A 16,865-nucleotide genomic window follows, 5' to 3' on the forward strand; every position below is an offset into this window, starting at 1 on the left:
CAGATCTAACATCTCCAAGTACGGTACAAAGATTACCCCCATCTTGTCTCCTACAGGATGATGAATCAGAAGATGACCAGTATGATCAAGCTACTAGTCCTTCAGATCTTATTGTAAAGTGCCAGAGCACAGATGAAGATGGAGATGATGTCGTGTTTACGGAGGAGACTGTACATGCACAAGTCCAGACACAGGTCACTCCTATGGTCTGCCTTCCAGTATCTATAGTCTCAGATTTTCAATTCTTGATCGAAGACTACAAAAAACGGTTTCCTGAATCACCAGCGGCCCTTTCAACAGAAAAATCTCCAGCATCATCCAGACCGCACCCATCTCCAAAGACAAGACCACCACCTTTGGATATCCCTCAGGAGAGAGACACAATTCATAATGTTCAGTCCTCTGACGACGAGGTCGAGGAACCAGAAGAAGGGGAGGTAAGGGACGACCTGTCCATTAACAGAGATGATGAGGATTATATCGCTCATTCTCCGGCCACACCTGAGCCCCCTACTTCGGAATCCCCACCAGTGGACATTGGCGGATTCCACAATTTGGTGGAAAGAGCAGCCACGAGATTCCACATGACTATGGAATCACATGAAACAGACTGTTTCCTATACGATTTTAAAGATCCGATCAAAAAGACAGCCTGGTCAATTCCCATAATTGATCACATATGGGACCAAGGTCAGTAATTAATGCAAACACCAGCATCGGTCTCCATAGTGGTGCCCAGACTGGATAAGAAGTATAAGGCACCAACAACAGCACCTACTTGCCTTAATTCAGATCCCAAACCAGATTCTGTAGTCACCCAGGCGGCTCAAAAGAACTCTAGGAATCCGTCCTCTCCACTGTCTGCACCACCAGACAAGGAGGGCAGGAAACTAGACGGCATCGGCAAGCGTTTTTCAACAACGTCAGCAATGACTATCAAAGTAGCTAACGCCATTGCGCTACTAGGGAGATACAACAGGCAATTGTGGGAAGACATTGTCCCATACCTGGCAGAAATACCTGAAGAATTAAAAGACGAGGTTCAATCGCTCCTAAAGGAGGGACAAATGTCAGCATCAGAAATCATCGATTGTGCTGTAGATGTCGCTATGACAGGCTTCAGACAGCTGGCAGGTGCAGCAGTCTCGCGAAGACAAGGGTGGCTAAAAGCAACATCCTTCCGCCAAGAAGTCCAAACTAAGGTCCTACACATGCCCTATGACGGACAACACCTATTTGGTGAGAAAATAGACAAGGCCCTACAGGCAATCAAAAAAGATACAGACACAGCACGAGCTCTTGGCACGTTACAGTTCAAAAACCAGTCCTTTCGAGGGAACAGGGGTAGAGGTCAGCCCTCTTACAGAGGATCATACCAAGGAAAATCCTCATACTCCTATAATCAAGGCCGATCACAATACCAGCAACGGCAACAGCAGCAAGGTCGCCAGACCTCCTACGGGAGATCAAACTTCAGAGGAAAAAATCAGAGGAAACCAGCCGGCGGACGCCAATGACCGTTTCCAACAGCCAGTCCCTCTACCATCTCGTTCTTTCAAAATTGGAGGCAAACTGACACACTTCCTCCACAATTGGCGATCAATAACAACGGGTCGGTGGGTGCTCCAATTAATCCAATACGGACACTCATTGGAATTCAGTTCAATCCCCCCGATAACTCCTCCTCGCAAGATTCAACACAAACACCTACGATTACTCCTTCAAGAGATTTCATCAATGTTTAAGAAAGGAGCAATAGAGCGAGTCCCATCAGCTCAAAAAGGGAAGGGATTTTTTTCCCGCTTCTTTCTAATTCAACAGAAAAGGAAGAAATGGAGGCCCATACTAGAACTCAGGGCACTCAATACATTCTTGAAGAGCCAATCGTTTCGGATGGTGACCATTCAGGAAATCTTGAGATCTCTAGAGGAAGGAGACTTTATGACGTCTTTAGACCTGCAAGACGCATATTACCACATCCCAATACACAGGCGCCACAAAACTTCCTAAGATTCGCAGTAGCAGGTCAGCTCTACCAATTCTGTGTCCTCCCATTCGGCCTCAAATCGGCACCTCGCATTTTCACAAAGTGCCTCTCTCCAGTGTCAGCTTTCCTACATCAGCAAGGACACCAGGTCTTCCCCTACCTGGACGACTGGCTGGTGAAAGCACCATCTATGGCAGACGCACAAATGTCTTCCAACGCCTGTCTCAATATTTTCAAAAAGCTGGGCCTGACACTCAATCACGAGAAGTCAACCTTACAGCCCTCCAGAGTTATAACATTTCTAGGGGCAACTTTAAATACGGCATCTTCAAAAGCATTCCCATCTCAGGAAAGGAAACACAAACTGATTACTCTGGCTACCGCAGTGGCTTCGAGGAACACCATCCGAGTCCGTACTTTCAAGTCCCTCCTAGGGATGATGTCCTCGTGTATACTACTCATTCCTCACTGTCGGCTCAGAATGCGCCCCCTCCAAGAGGCCTTGACCAAGCAGTGGACTCAGTGTACAGGCTCTTTCGAGGATCACATAGTGATTACTCAACAAATCACCAAGGCCTTACTCTGGTGGAGGACACACACGAACCTATCGCAAGGACTAACGTTCCTGCTGCCTGCCATTCCACATGTCATAACTACAGATGCTTCTCTAGAAGGATGGGGAGCAGTCCTTCAAGAATTGCAAATCAGTGACAAGTGGACAGACCAAGAGAGGAAACTCCACATCAACCTCCTAGAACTGAGGGCAGTTTTCCTATCTCTCCAAGCCTTCCTCCCGCGCATCAAAGACTCAGCAGTGCTTGTAAGAACGGACAACACAACAACAATGCACTACTTGAACAAGCACGGAGGGACACGTTCGCTGACACTATCTCGCGAATCGCAAAAAATTTGGAACTGGCTAGTACTCCACAATATCAACCTAACAGCAGACTATGTCCCAGGCAAGGACAACGTCATAGCGGACGCTCTGAGCAGACAGAGGTCTCTGTCCCACGAATGGGAACTCAACCAAAAAGTGCTGAATGACATTTTCTCGAAATGGGGGAGACCGCAGATCGATCTCTTTGCCACCAGGGAGAACGCCAAATGCCACAACTTCGCAAGCTGGCATCCCCAATCGCGGTCACTAGGAAATGCATTTTCCATCGCCTGGCGCAACGTGTTTGCGTACGCATTTCCGCCATTTCCCCTGATAACAAGAGTCATTCGGAAAATGAAAACGGAGCACTGCACACTGATTCTCATTGCCCCTTACTGGCCGAGGCAGCATTGGTTCATGGACCTCCGTCGCCTCTCAGTCCAACCATCAATCCATCTGGGCCAGCATCCATCCCTACTCACGATGTCCAAAGGCCAAGTACTCCACCGAATCTGAAATCTCTCAGATTATCGGCATGGTTCCTGAGTACCAAGAGTTCTACCAACTAAACATTCCGCAGGAGTGTAAGGATGTCCTAGCGAAGGCAAGAGCAGACAGCACAAACAAAACTTATTCCTTGAAATGGAAACGCTTTTGCGTTTGGTGTATGGACAAAGATCTCCATCCCTTTCGGATTACTCCGGAGCAGCTCCTACCATATTTACTACACCTGGCACAATCAGGACTTGCCCATGCCTCTATCAGAGTTCATCTGGCAGCAATCTCCCATTTTACAAGAACTTCCAAAGGACCCTCTCTCTGGTCCCACAGATTAATAAAGCAATTCCTTAAAGGGCTCTACAGATCCTTTCCTCGGCCACGCAGAGTTCCACCAACATGGCACCTTAATGTGGTACTCAACCAATTGATGAAACACCCGTTTGAGCCCGTCCATAGGGCTGATATCAAATACATTTCATGGAAAACAGCCCTACTTTTAGCTCTGACCTCAGCGAGATGGGTCAGCGAGCTAAAAGCTCTTTCAATACACAATCCCTTCATGCAGTTCAAGGAAGATAGAGTGATTTTAAGGACTAATCCTCGCTTCATTCCTAAGGTCCCCTCGGACTTCCATTTAAATGGACCACTAGTACTCCAATCATTCTTCCCTAATCCTAGTACTGCAGCTTAAAGATCCCTTCACTCTTTGGACCTAAAGAGATGTCTTAAATTTTACCTGGACAAAACAAAGCATTTCAGGAAAACGAATCAGCTTTTCATTGCTTTCAGCAGACCAAGAAAAGGCATGCCACTTTCCAAACAAAGCATTTCACGATGGATATCCTCTGCAGTTGCCTTTTGCCATGACAAAGCCGGACGACCATTACACTCCAAAGTCCAAGCTCATTCCACAAGAGCTATGTCCACATCGGCGCACTATTTGCTGGGGTGCCAATTCTGGACATTTGCAGGGCAGCGACCTGGAAGTCGCCGCACACATTTACCAGGCACTACTGCCTGGATACGGAACTGATGCAGGATGCAGCTGTGGGCCAGGCTGTACTTCGCCATCTATTCCAGTGAGATGAGCCTTCCTCCTTCCCACCATCCTTTGCTAGTATGCACATTTACTTCTTTATTCTGTTTACTTGTTGATGGTTGCTAGTCGCATGATATGTATTATCTCAGACTGCTTATACTGTCCCATCACAAATGTGCATAATGTATTGCTTGCTACTCTGATTCAGGCATGTGAATCTATGAAAGACACCCATAATACTGGATAAGAAATGCGTTACTTACCTGTAACTGCAGTTATCCAGTATTGGTGTCTTTCATAGATTCACATGCAACCCTCCCGCCTCCCCAGGAAGGTCTCATCTCTCTCTATCATATATTACGCCTACCTAGCTAGGTGCGTACGAAAATCTGAGAGACTGAGGCTCCCGGCAGGAAGGTTCTAGAGGGAGGTGGTAGCTGATTGGCTACCTTCTAGAGTTTGGTCCTTTTTACAAAAGGACATAGGTAGGCTGCTAAGGCAAGGCCCTTAGGCCTACTTTTTTTTCTATGTATGTCTATAGGACATTACTTTTCTATGTACCGGGGACTCCCATCTCGACGACGGGGAATGATTCAGGCATGTGAATCTATGAAAGACACCAATACTGGATAACTGCAGTTACAGGTAAGTAATGCATTTCTTATCTAGTATAAGCTTCATGAGATGTGTGTCAAGCTTCACTTCCATACAGTTGGTATTCTACTCCAAAATCAGAGTGAAACCTATGAGCAGTAGATTTTTAATGTTCAAAAATATTTCTGTAAAACAGCCCGCCAACAGTATGTTTCCTATTCTTCTGTCCAATAGGTCGAAGGTCCCACCACATACAAACAAGACGTATGGGCAATGAACAAAGAAGAGAAACTAAATGCAGTACCTGCTCTACACAACGAGGGAAATCATCTAGTCAAGCTCAGGAAATACAAGGAGGCAGCAGAAAAATACCAAGAAGCTGTGATCTGCCTTCGCAACATCCAGGCAAAGGTAAGTTGTTGACAGTGCTTTAACTCCAGAAGTACACTGTACAACCTCTTACCACACTATGGACAAACTGGTTGTTTAATGCAATCTTTTCAGTGAAAAAATTACATAATCAATACTAGCAAATGGAGAAGATATCTGATGAATAATCATTCCACCCTTGCACCTGAGCAGTGAACCGCAACAAAATAGGCCTCATATTAACAAGATGAAAACCCTACCTCCTGCAGCCCTTATATTTTAGTGATAGTCAGTGCTAGGAAGTGGGCTAAACCCACAGGTCACCTTGTTGTAAAAGATATGCTATGTGAATGCATATTTTTAAAACACAGGTTGTGGTGACGCAAATGAGAAAAAAAGGACTGGAGGGTGAGATGGTATTGTGTTGTGGTTTGTAGGTAGGGTACAGAGGACGCTGATTGTAGGAAATAGAAGATTTGTTCAGGAAACCACCTTGCGTCCTTCCACTTCAAGGAGACAAGATCAACTGCCTCACTTGGAGCATCCTCCGCCTTACATTCTACATTCGGTGTCCTAATATAAGGATTACTCTCATAACACATCTCCTTCCCTTAAACAGGAGAAAACAAAACTCAAAAATAGAGCATAATCAAAACAAGAAAACCAGCTGGGAGAAGAAAGAAAACTAAAACACAGTGTGTTCCCCCCTAGATAACTACAAAAAAATCAGCATATAAAGCCATTAGGGCATGAAACATAACCTTAGCTCAGATCAATTTTTCACATAATCTTGCAAATAAGCTAGAGGCCTGCAAACTCTGACTTCTTCCAGTTTCCCTGACTCCAACATTACTGCCACTCAACAAGTCTCATTCCACAATCCCTTGATCACTTCTGGCTTCTTCATCCCGCATGAACATGGCAGCCGAGCATCCTTCCTCATCATCCTTCTTCAAATAACAACCACCTTTCTGGTACAGAGCTGCATTTCACAAGTTCCACCTTTCACTACCTTCAATAATAACGTTAAATTTCCCAACTCACTCCACACGGAAAGGACTTCTGAATTTTTCCAAGCCACCTCTCACTCTCCCAGATCTTTACTTTAATCCAATCTCCTTCCTTAAATGTGCTGTGACCTGGTTCAAGAACATATTCTCCACCTGACACAACCCACTCTTTTAACCATGCATTAATTAATCTGGTTCCTGGGGCTCATCCCCTCATTTGTAGAAAAGGACATCTACACTTGCCACTATGTATAGTGGTGCAGTTAGCCCATGGCATGTCCAAAACTTGTTTCTTGACAGGTAGACGATTGGACAATGCCAGTGGAATGGTACCTTTGCCCAATCTGTTGGCCCGCTCCATGATTCCATTTCCCATGTGATTGTAGAGCGAAGTGCGAGAATGTTTGATCCCACACTGTTCTAAAAAAAGGCACATTTCATTGGAAGTTAATTGGGTGCCATTATCTGTGAGTATAATATTGGGGTTCCATTCTTCTTCGAAGACACTCTCCAAATCACAATAGTGGACTTAGTTGTCACATCTTTCCTAAATCGTACAATCAAACATCTAAAGTGCACATCCTCAACCACTGCAGCAAACCTCATTTCACCAGGCAATTCTGACATGGGCCTATAAAGTCCAAACATATGGTGTGCAAGGAAAATCCTCGATCCTTAATATGGCCACCTGTGTTCCGACTGCCCACTCTCAAACGTTTCTCACTGTCCTTAAAACTACTACAATTCTCCACCCACGTCTTGACCTGCTTGTCTAAACCAGGCCACCAAAATTCCTCTTTAATCCTCCAGCTTTTCATATCCTGTCCTAAATGTCCCTCATGTGCTAATTTAAAAATGTAAAATATTACCCCAACAGGTGGCACAAACCAATTACCTCTCATGATAACATCCACACCATTGACCAACAAATCATCCAACACCTTCCAGAAAGGTCTGGCATTCATATGGACGGCAGCATCTGAGCCCCTGCGGACAACGTTCTTTCCATCAGTCCTGCCCCCATTAATTGAACCCTTGCCCATGCAACCATAGGCTTTGTTGTACCAATTTGAATGTGAAGTGTGAGTTAATGTGTATTTAACTGAACCCCCTAGTTTTTGTGTATGTGTGTATATGGACCCTGTATGTATGGGAGCGTGTGGAACACTTGTATAGAATTTACCCTTTTCCTAGAAATATCAGGCTAAATATCCCCCCTCTTTTCCTTGCCTGTTTTATTCAATATATGTCTATCGTCTATATATGGAATCTATTAAATTTATGAAATGTCTGAAAACCTAAAATATATATATTAAATAAATAAATAATGGACTAAAATACCAGTGATGTCTGTGGCTCTGATACGTTTTTGATGTCACCCCATCTATAAACTTGTGGATCCCCTAGGGGACCTTTTGTAAGTAATTGTGTGCAGGGTTGTTTGTTCTTTCTATGTGATATTACGTTAATCCCCTTTCTTCCTGCCTACATCAATAACTCCGTCGGGGAACCCCCCTTCTATTTTATACTGGCTGATAAAGAACACATGCTTTCTCTTGCTCCACCTTTCTTGATCATTACAATGACTTATTTCAGCACTTCATCCAAACTAATTTCCCGCTCCCATTCTGTCCTCATAAACGCACTCAAGCTATTATGTTCCACTTCATGAGCACATGATACTACCTCTTCAGTATCTGAGTTTTCCACAGCCTGTCTGTCAACAGACTCCGCCTCCAATGACATCCGCGACAGACAGTCTGCCTGCACGTTCTTCCATCCGTGTATAAATTCAATGTCATAAAGGTACTCTTGCAATCTAGCAGCACACAGGGCAAACCTCGCTGATAAAATCTTAATTACGGGTTTATGGTCTGTTCTGAGGAGGAACTTCATGCCCCACAAAAAAACTCTAAAGTATTCTGCACCCCACGCCGCAGCTAAGGTCTCCTGTTTAATAACGGAATAGTTCCTTTCTGCTTCGTGAGGGTATGCGAAGCAAACACAACTGTCACTTCAGCCCCATTTGGTCATTGAGATAGTACTACGCCAATACCCGTGGCACTAGCATCCATGGTAAGAAAAGACTTGCACTTGATATCAAACAAAGCTAGAGTTCCTGCTTCGCAACTTTCTTTTTTCATGTCTTTAAAATACTTCTGTTGCTCCTCCTCCCAGACAAATGTATTTCCCTTGCCTAAGTGTTTCCTCACATTCTCAGTTTTGTCAGCGAAGCCTGATACAAATTTGGAATAATATTCCACGACCTAAAAACTATCTCAACTGGTCCTTGTCCCTAGGACTGGGTGTTGATCTTATGGTTTCCAACAGACCACGCTTGGCCCTTAGCCCACCCTTGGATATAGTATAGCCTAAGTACTCAACTTGTTCAGTCAAAAACACACACTTATCACGGCTCACAGTAATGCCTGCATCCTCCAACCTCCTCAAAACCTGTCTCAGAATGTCATTATGTTGTTCAACCGTCTTTCCTGAAATGAAAATGTCATCTTGAAAATAGACAACTCTTTCCATCCCCTCGAATAAATTTGCCATCATCCTCTGAAGTATGCTTGCCGCCGATGCTAGTCCGAAGGGCCTGAGCGCAAATTGGTATGTTCCTTCAGAGGTGATGAACAAAGTTAAAGCTTTTGAATCTTGGTGCAGCTTGATCTGATGAGAAGCACTCCTCAGATCTATTTTGGAGAAGTACTTACCATCATCCACAGATTGCAATAATTCATTAATATTAGGAAGTGGGTATGTGTAAGGCACAATATCACGATTAAGTGATCTTAAATCAATGCAAAATCACAGGCGGTCATCAGATTTTTGAGTAATGACCACCTGTGGACTCCTAGGTGAAGCTTCCACTGGCTCTATCACATCTCCCTGCAACAAATCTTTAAGACCATTCCTCACTGAGATAGGCGCTCTTCTGAGCTTGTGTTGTACTGGCTTAGCATCAAGCTTAAGTACAATCTTGTGTACGTACCCTTTTAAGCATCCCAATCTGTCTTCAAAAACTGTGCTTCTTGCAAAATGTCTTTTAAGTGAACATCGTCTACCATCATGACGTGATTAATTACAATGTTAAGGTCATACTGATGCATCCAACCAAGTATGGGAGGGCCCTCACTAGAGATATATACTTTCCCTTCAATGCATTTCTGCCCAAAACGTATGGAACCAACCAGGAATCCCACAATATCAATAGGCTCCCCTGCGGTATCCAACATGATCAATGTCTTTAATTGTTAATGTAACATCTCTCCAAATTTTTCTAAACAAATGTTCCGGGATTATCGTGTACATGGATCCTAAATCAATTATGAGTTCTACTTGGCAGCCACACACTTCAAATATGCCAGTGGGTCTCACCATCCTATTAGTCTTAATCTCCCCTGCCATCGTTATCCCATTTAAGGTCTCTTCTACCACTAATATTCCCTACCTGCATTCTTGTGCTTGCTCTCGCACCACGTTAACTTTAGACTTGTTCTTATCACCCCAAACTCCTTGTTTGCACATGTGTGCATAATGAACTTTACGACCACATTTTCTGCAAACTTGATCGACCGCGAAACATCATTTTGAGTCCACCATGTGATAAGGACTTCCACAGTGCATACACTCTTTTCCTTTACTCATTTAAGTTGTTCTGAACATCCCCTTCACGTTTTTTTTACACCACATTTACCTTTTTCTCCTCTTCCCTATATGTCTACAAACTAGCCACATCACTACTAATTTTGTTCGCTCTACCTAACTCTCCAATGCATTTCTGTGACTCCTCAATAACTTTTGCTATGTTGACAGCTTCTTTTAAGAAGGGTCCTTAGCCCCCCATAATCTTTCTTGACTATTCTTCTCACGACATTGCACAATCAATTGGTCACAAATGAACTCTTCTGTTACTATGCCAAAACGACATTTGACCAACAATTCTCGCAGTCTAGCCACAAATTCATCTGCAAATTCATGTTCAGCTTGAGGCTTGTATCTTGCCATGACTAAATTGACTTCCCTTGCAAACCTCCTTTCCAACCTTTTGAGAACTTCCTTAAAAACATTATCCAAAGGTTGACCATTTGGAACAACAGCCACGGGTAAGTACTTGAAGATAAGTTGACCTTCGCTACCCAAAGCACTGAGCAACAAAGCTTTCTTTCTTGTCGGTGAAACGTTTTGACCATCTAAGTCAGTAATATAATTCTCTAACATTTCCACTCAATCCTTCCAAACAATTGAAGGTGTGCCAGGGTGAGGCAAGAACATGGGTGGCATTATGATGTTAGATTGCATAGCCATAAATGTGTGGCTACCCAAAATAAGCATGTAAGCTAATAGATATCCTCTAGTCCAATGTACTGTACCCCAAAACGCAAGGCAATAAAAGGTGTGCAAATCACTAAGAATGTATGTTTGCACATTTACTGACCACAAGTCTCCACAGGTATGGTGTGCAAATCACTGAAGAAAGAAATGTACCACAAGACATACTAACATGGGATGAAAGTGTGCAGATCACTGTTACAGTACCTGAACCATCTGCACCTCAACGCAGCGAGATTCACATTTACAGCCTTGGGTACTGACATGAGTGCTTGAGGTGTGCAGATCATCGTTACAGTACCTGAACGATCTGCACCTCAACGCAGCGAGATTCACATTTACAGCCTTGGGTACTGACATGGGTGCTTGAGGTGTGCAGATCATCATTGCAGTACCTGAACGATCTGCTTGGATACATTTCCACATGACTGTGCAGTCGCCGAACGTAGAAACTCCCTCTCAGTAAAAGACAAGGTTGTAGATGCTGTTCCTAAGATATTGAAAATGGCGGCACGTAAACGTAGCAGCGTAGTTACATGGTTGACAACCATAGGATGGTGATACATCTGCGTGTGGACTTACAGTGTGCATCACGCTTCAAACTAGTTACATTGACGTCAACAACACGTATGACATCTCCGTCTCAGGCCTGGGGTGGGTCGTGAGACTCCAACGGCAAGTCTACTTACAGGTAATTTCAATTTTAAATTATAAATAGTACCTTAATTTTTCCCTTCTTGCAATCAGCACAAATGACAAGGTGCTGTCTTCGTGTCACCAACTCCTAGACACCAACTTTGTTTTGTCGGGTTCCTGCGCATAACACGTAAGTTTCTCTCCCGCCAAGAACATCCACGAACCGCCAGATTGTGTCCAAAGCCCTACTTGAAGATCGTCACCAAAATGTTGTGGTTGGTCGGTATGGAATACAGGGCGCTGACTGTAGGAAATAGAAGATTTAGGGCCAGATGTACGACCGCATGATTTTGCGTTTAGCAATTTGCAAAAAATAGTGAGTCATAATTTGTGAGTCGCAAAAATCAATGTACGTACCCAACTGTTCCCTAATTTGTGACTCGCATTGCAAATTAGTGAGGAGGCGACTTGCATCGCAAATTACCGAGGAGGCAAATTGCGACTCTGTAAGCGCACGAAGATAGCTCGCAGGGTGGAACAGACAGTTTAGCTTGCACAAACAGTGTACATGGCTGAAAATGGCATTTTGCATAGGCAAATAGCGAGCACGAATAAAAAAAGAAAGAACACTTTTTGGGAGAGCAGAAGGAGCCCTAATCAGGAAGTGGTGTCCCTCGAGAATCCTGAATGAAATTAACAGCACATGGCAAGGTGCAGCACCAGAGTCCAACACTGCAAGCCAGCCAAGCAAAGAAAAGCAAGATGTCCAACAAGTTCAGTGAGAAGGCAGGGAAGGAGAGGTTGCGCAAACTCAAATTCTCAGAGAAGGAACTGGACATATTAACTGACGAATGCTGCAACAACCACTAGCAGCTGTTTGGAAGGTCATCACATACAGTTCCAGAATCAGAGAAAAGATGATTCTGGTGAGATATCCAGCTGCGCATAAATGCCCTTTGGTGTGGCTGACCGGTCCCTGTATGACTTAACGAAAAGGCGGTACGACCTGCTCTCCAGGGCCAAGGAGAGGGTGGCAGCACGGCTGCGTGAAGCACAAGGAACAGGAGGAGGCCCATCCAATGCTCCAGAAGTTCAGCAGCAGAGGCAATGATGGAAAGCACCCTTAAGAGAGCGGCAGTAGTGATATTTGGGACCCTCGACACATCTCAATTTCCACCACCCCCTGGTAAGTGTGAAATGTGTGCCAAATTAGTATGTCGAACAAAAGGCATCTCTCCACATGCATGCCCCACACCCAGACCCAACTGCATCAACATGCTCCATCTACATGATCCAAAAGTCACAGTTGGTGCATTATGGGAAATGTAGTATGTGACATAAACTGTGCAGTTAGGGACTGACATGATTTGTGAACATAGAACCACCACGGAGATTGTGACTCAAAATATTTTCTTTATTTCCCCTTTGTAACATAGATACACCTCTGGGAGGAGAGCCACGGGGAGATTGATGCACAACAGGAGCAGGTAGAAATGGAGGAAGCACAGGATGCGCCAAGATGTTCACATGTCCTGAGAAGTGCTGCACCGAGTTCATCACAAGCTCCAGCGCATGACACACCAGCAACATAGCAGCAAGCACCATCTCCTCGCACTCTGGGCACAAGGTTCAAGGTTCAGCGTCCGACACAGCAGTCAGGAAGGCATCCTCGAGCTCGGAAGCACACTCCCACCCACACCAGAGCAACCACTCAGTCGGGATTTGGTGGCCTGGAACAAGCCATGTTGAAGGTTCGGCGCCTGCAACAAAAACAGATAAGGCTTATCAATTCAAAGCTGAGCCAGGGATGCCTTAACATCACCCAACAAATGGCTGACAACCAGGTCCGCATTGAGTGGAAATTTGATGCCCTTACAGGGGCTAATGGGCAGCTGTGCACAGAGTTGAAAGAAGAGAGAGTGCAGCACAGGAGAATGGAGGTCAGCAGGGCACACGGAATGCACTCAATGACCAGGGCAATTGGAAGGCTGGCAACGGCATCAATGCAACACACCAAGTGCACCCTGGCTCTACAGATCGAAATGGGCCACTACAGTGGTGAAGTTGCAAGGGGGCTGTGTTGTAACCTCCCTCTTCCTCTCTAACCCCCCTCTACTATCCACCCTCCTGGTACAGTCCGCTCTGCCTTCACAAGAGCGCATTGGAATGTTCATTGTGAGAGACTGCCGCCAAGCTGGGAGCACCTGTTATACTTATGACAAATAAACTAAATGTTGGAACCCTTATCAGAAGTGGCATTATTACCACATTTATGGCGACGAGGACGGGATGCTGAGCCAGGGTCAGTAAGGTGCTTTCCCCCCTGGATATGTGATGCTTGTGCGGAGCTTTGAATTGATAAGGGAGACTCACCAGTTGATGATTGAAGATAACTGTTCAGCAGACGTAGCGGTATCCAGGCGGTAATCATTGAGGTGTTCCCTTGGGGGGAACGTGAGATTCCCGAATCGGGTGTGAGGCCTCAGTGAAGGTGAGCCGGTGCCGTGTGAAAAAAAGAGGAACGTTCTCCTCGTGTAAGGTCTGACTGGCGACGGCGACCTGGTCCCTTGGCGGCATCCCGCGGTGGTGGAAGTAGCGTTCCAGGAGCAGCAGGAGGCATCGCCGGGACAGTTGGTTGGGACGCGACAGTGAAGAAGTTGTCCGGTAGCGGGAAACGGATCTGCTACCACTGAGAAAGAAGACGCTGGGGAAAGCGTGTGAGGCGTTATACCTGCTGTTGTTGCTGTGGAAGAATATTGCCGGACGGCTAGTGCTGTATGGTTCGGGCACGGTCTTCTTTCAATGTCAGTTGGACTCCAACAGTAGCTGGGTTTTCTACCAATACTGACCCGGAGATAAACGTGAGGCAGTCTTCTACCATAAGGGTTACTGATTGGATGCCAAGGCTGAGCTGATAAGCCGTCTCAACCAGGGAAGCAGTCGGCTGGATAACACACCCCGGAGGAAGTTGAGGTACGACATCTTGAGGTGGGTGTCTCTCTCTAGAGGAACATATGAGACAACAGTCTTAAGGTGAAAAGCTGCGAGTGGTTTTCGAGTCTCCTTGAACTGAGAGGTTATTTAATTATTCAAGTAATTTTCTGCATAACGAAGGAAGGACTAGTGTGGTAAACATTGGATGAAATATTACCCGGAAATATTACCCTGTCGGAAGCACAGTGACTTTTTGGCATAATTCAAGGGTGTGTACCTATGAAATTGATGTGGAGGAGAATTGAGGTGAGGCTAACTGTTAAAGTTTGACAGGCGCGAGTGTCAGTTACCACAGCTTTCAAGCTGAGCGGGCGCCGCGCCGCACTGACACCTTGAGGGCTATATTTGTCAACGCACGCTCGTTTCCATCCGGGATCGTCGAGCTTAAGTAACATCGTGAGGAGCGTGGAGTGTAACACAGCGGGCTGTAATCTTATGAAATTGAACGGCAGCAGTGAAATGAGCTGTGTAAGGAAATATCAGAGGAACAGAGAGAGTTTAGCAAGCTTTCGTTCCAGTTAGTGAAGATTAGAGGTGGCAACACGTTTAGCTGTATTAATTAACCGAGTTGAGTAAGGGAGGGAGATAACCCCTGTGGCCACGAGTGAAACGGAACAGTGTTGTAATTCTATGAAAGGTACGGCAGCAGTGAACGGAGCTGTGTGAGGAAAAATCGGATGATCAGCAGTGAATTGAGCTGGGTGAGGAAATATCAGAGGAACAGAGAGAGTAGCGAGCTTTCGTTCCAGTTATTGAAGATTAACTGTGGCAGCACGTCCAGCTGGATAAATCATCTGAGGTGATCAAGGAAGGGAGTTAACCCTGGTGGCCACGTGTGAAACGGAACGGATGTGGCGCAGGGGAGCGGTGTGAGAAGATTGCAAAGAGTCAGGGAGTTCAACGAACCCTTGCAGCGGAGTCTCTACAGAGTTTAGGCAGCCTGCCTTGGAAGGGACACGTAAACGTTGGGTATCTGTGTCCGTGGATTTACAAGGGCCTTAAACCTACCAATGGCACGAGCAAGGCATATTTAGCGATTTTAGGGAGCCAAGAAGTGATAACAGTAGGTGGAGTAGGAATGCTTCTGCCCCGTTAAGAACACAAGTGTCCACGTCCTGCGCATTACTTTTAATCTGCTCAGGGAGACTGAGAACTCTACAAAGCGCACTTGCACCGCCACCTTTCTGGGGTGGTGGATATCACCTCTTCACGTGAATTCCTAGAGCTAGAGGTGCATCCAACATGGAGTGGTGTCTAAGGTATAATTTTCCGCCACCAGTGCTGTCTATGGAGGTGGATGAAATTAACACTACAGAATGGAGTGAGTGGAAAGAGTATATAACAGTCGTAGAGGAAGAGGAAGTATTCCTTTTACTGGAGGAAAAGGCTGAAGTATTACTTTACAGCTTAAGCTCTAAAAGACGGAAAAAGTACCACGAAATGGAAAAAGTTTACACGAAAGGGTCCGTCAGAAATGTGAATAAAGACATCGAGAGTGCGTGGGAGGAATATAAGAAACAAGCCTCGTTGGTAAAGGTACAAAAGGAAGAAGTAAGCAAGGAAAGAATGGTTAGCCATGAGAAAGATAATACTAGAAAAATAAACCCGGAGTTCACCATCCTTATAGGTGGAGTAGGGACGGATATGATCTTAGTTTCAGGATCACGCCATGAGTCGGTAAACAAGAGTGAATGGAAAAGAGACATTGCTAAAAAAAAGAATGGAGATGAATTCAAAGAGGCCAACATATCCTTAAAAAGGTACACAGGGGAGGACATTAACGCTATAGGTTACAAAGTAATGGAATTAATGCACAAGGAAAACAATACGTGGAGTACCAGATACATAACGGAAAGAGGACCCACCAGGTCAGGGTGGAAGAAGCAAAAGAAATTGGAAGCATCAAGTTATGGAAGAAGAAAAGAACACGTGAGTGAGCTGGCACAGATCCAAGGCATGCAGGGAACAAACAGTGAAGTATTGAAGACTCGTGCGTTGACATCTAAGGACTTGGGTGTTATTGAAGTAACTGCAAGTAATATAAAGTATAGAAAAGAAGTTAATAAACATGTGAGAAAAAACAGTGAGGGAAAAAAGGAAGGTAAAGGAGAATCTGAGAGAATGGGAGAAAGCAAAATTAGTTCAGCTAAGGAGCGGCAGAGGATAAAATGTAAGAGTATCCAATTCAGTCACAAAGGGATGTTGAGGAGAACCACATCGTCTGAGCCCAAGACCAAAATGATGGAGGAATATGATGACAAACGTGAACAGGAAGGAGATACAGATCTCCACAGCCCGGGGCGTGAGGAAGCTTTTAAAGGGAGAGCAATTGGCACGGATGCAACCAAGGGTGAAACAAGGGTTGCTCGCATGTTCCCGTCAAAAGGATCGGTAGTTTTTCTAGGAGCTGCAAACAGTAAAGGAGGAAAAAAAGAAATAGCAAAGGACAAAATAGGGAAGAAACTTGAAATGCACAAAAGTTGGGTGGATGAAAGAGAATTACGTAAGAAATGCGAGAGA

General features: G+C 45.0%; 1 protein-coding gene across 4 annotated transcripts in view; it reads left to right on the forward strand.

Moving 5' to 3' along the window:
- Nucleotides 1–16,865, forward strand: part of LOC144829349 (aryl-hydrocarbon-interacting protein-like 1) — a 224,476-nt gene that overhangs the window by 145,357 nt on the left and 62,254 nt on the right. For all 4 annotated transcript variants that reach the window (XM_078688404.1, XM_078688405.1, XM_078688403.1 and 1 more), the window contains exon 4: nt 5,236–5,412. In XM_078688404.1, coding sequence (XP_078544530.1) covers nt 5,236–5,412 — 177 coding nt within the window. The remainder of the gene's footprint in view (nt 1–5,235; nt 5,413–16,865) is intronic.

Source organism: Lissotriton helveticus, chromosome 4_1, assembly GCF_964261635.1.
Source record: "Lissotriton helveticus chromosome 4_1, aLisHel1.1, whole genome shotgun sequence".
In the NCBI taxonomy this organism is placed as follows: domain Eukaryota; kingdom Metazoa; phylum Chordata; class Amphibia; order Caudata; family Salamandridae; genus Lissotriton; species Lissotriton helveticus.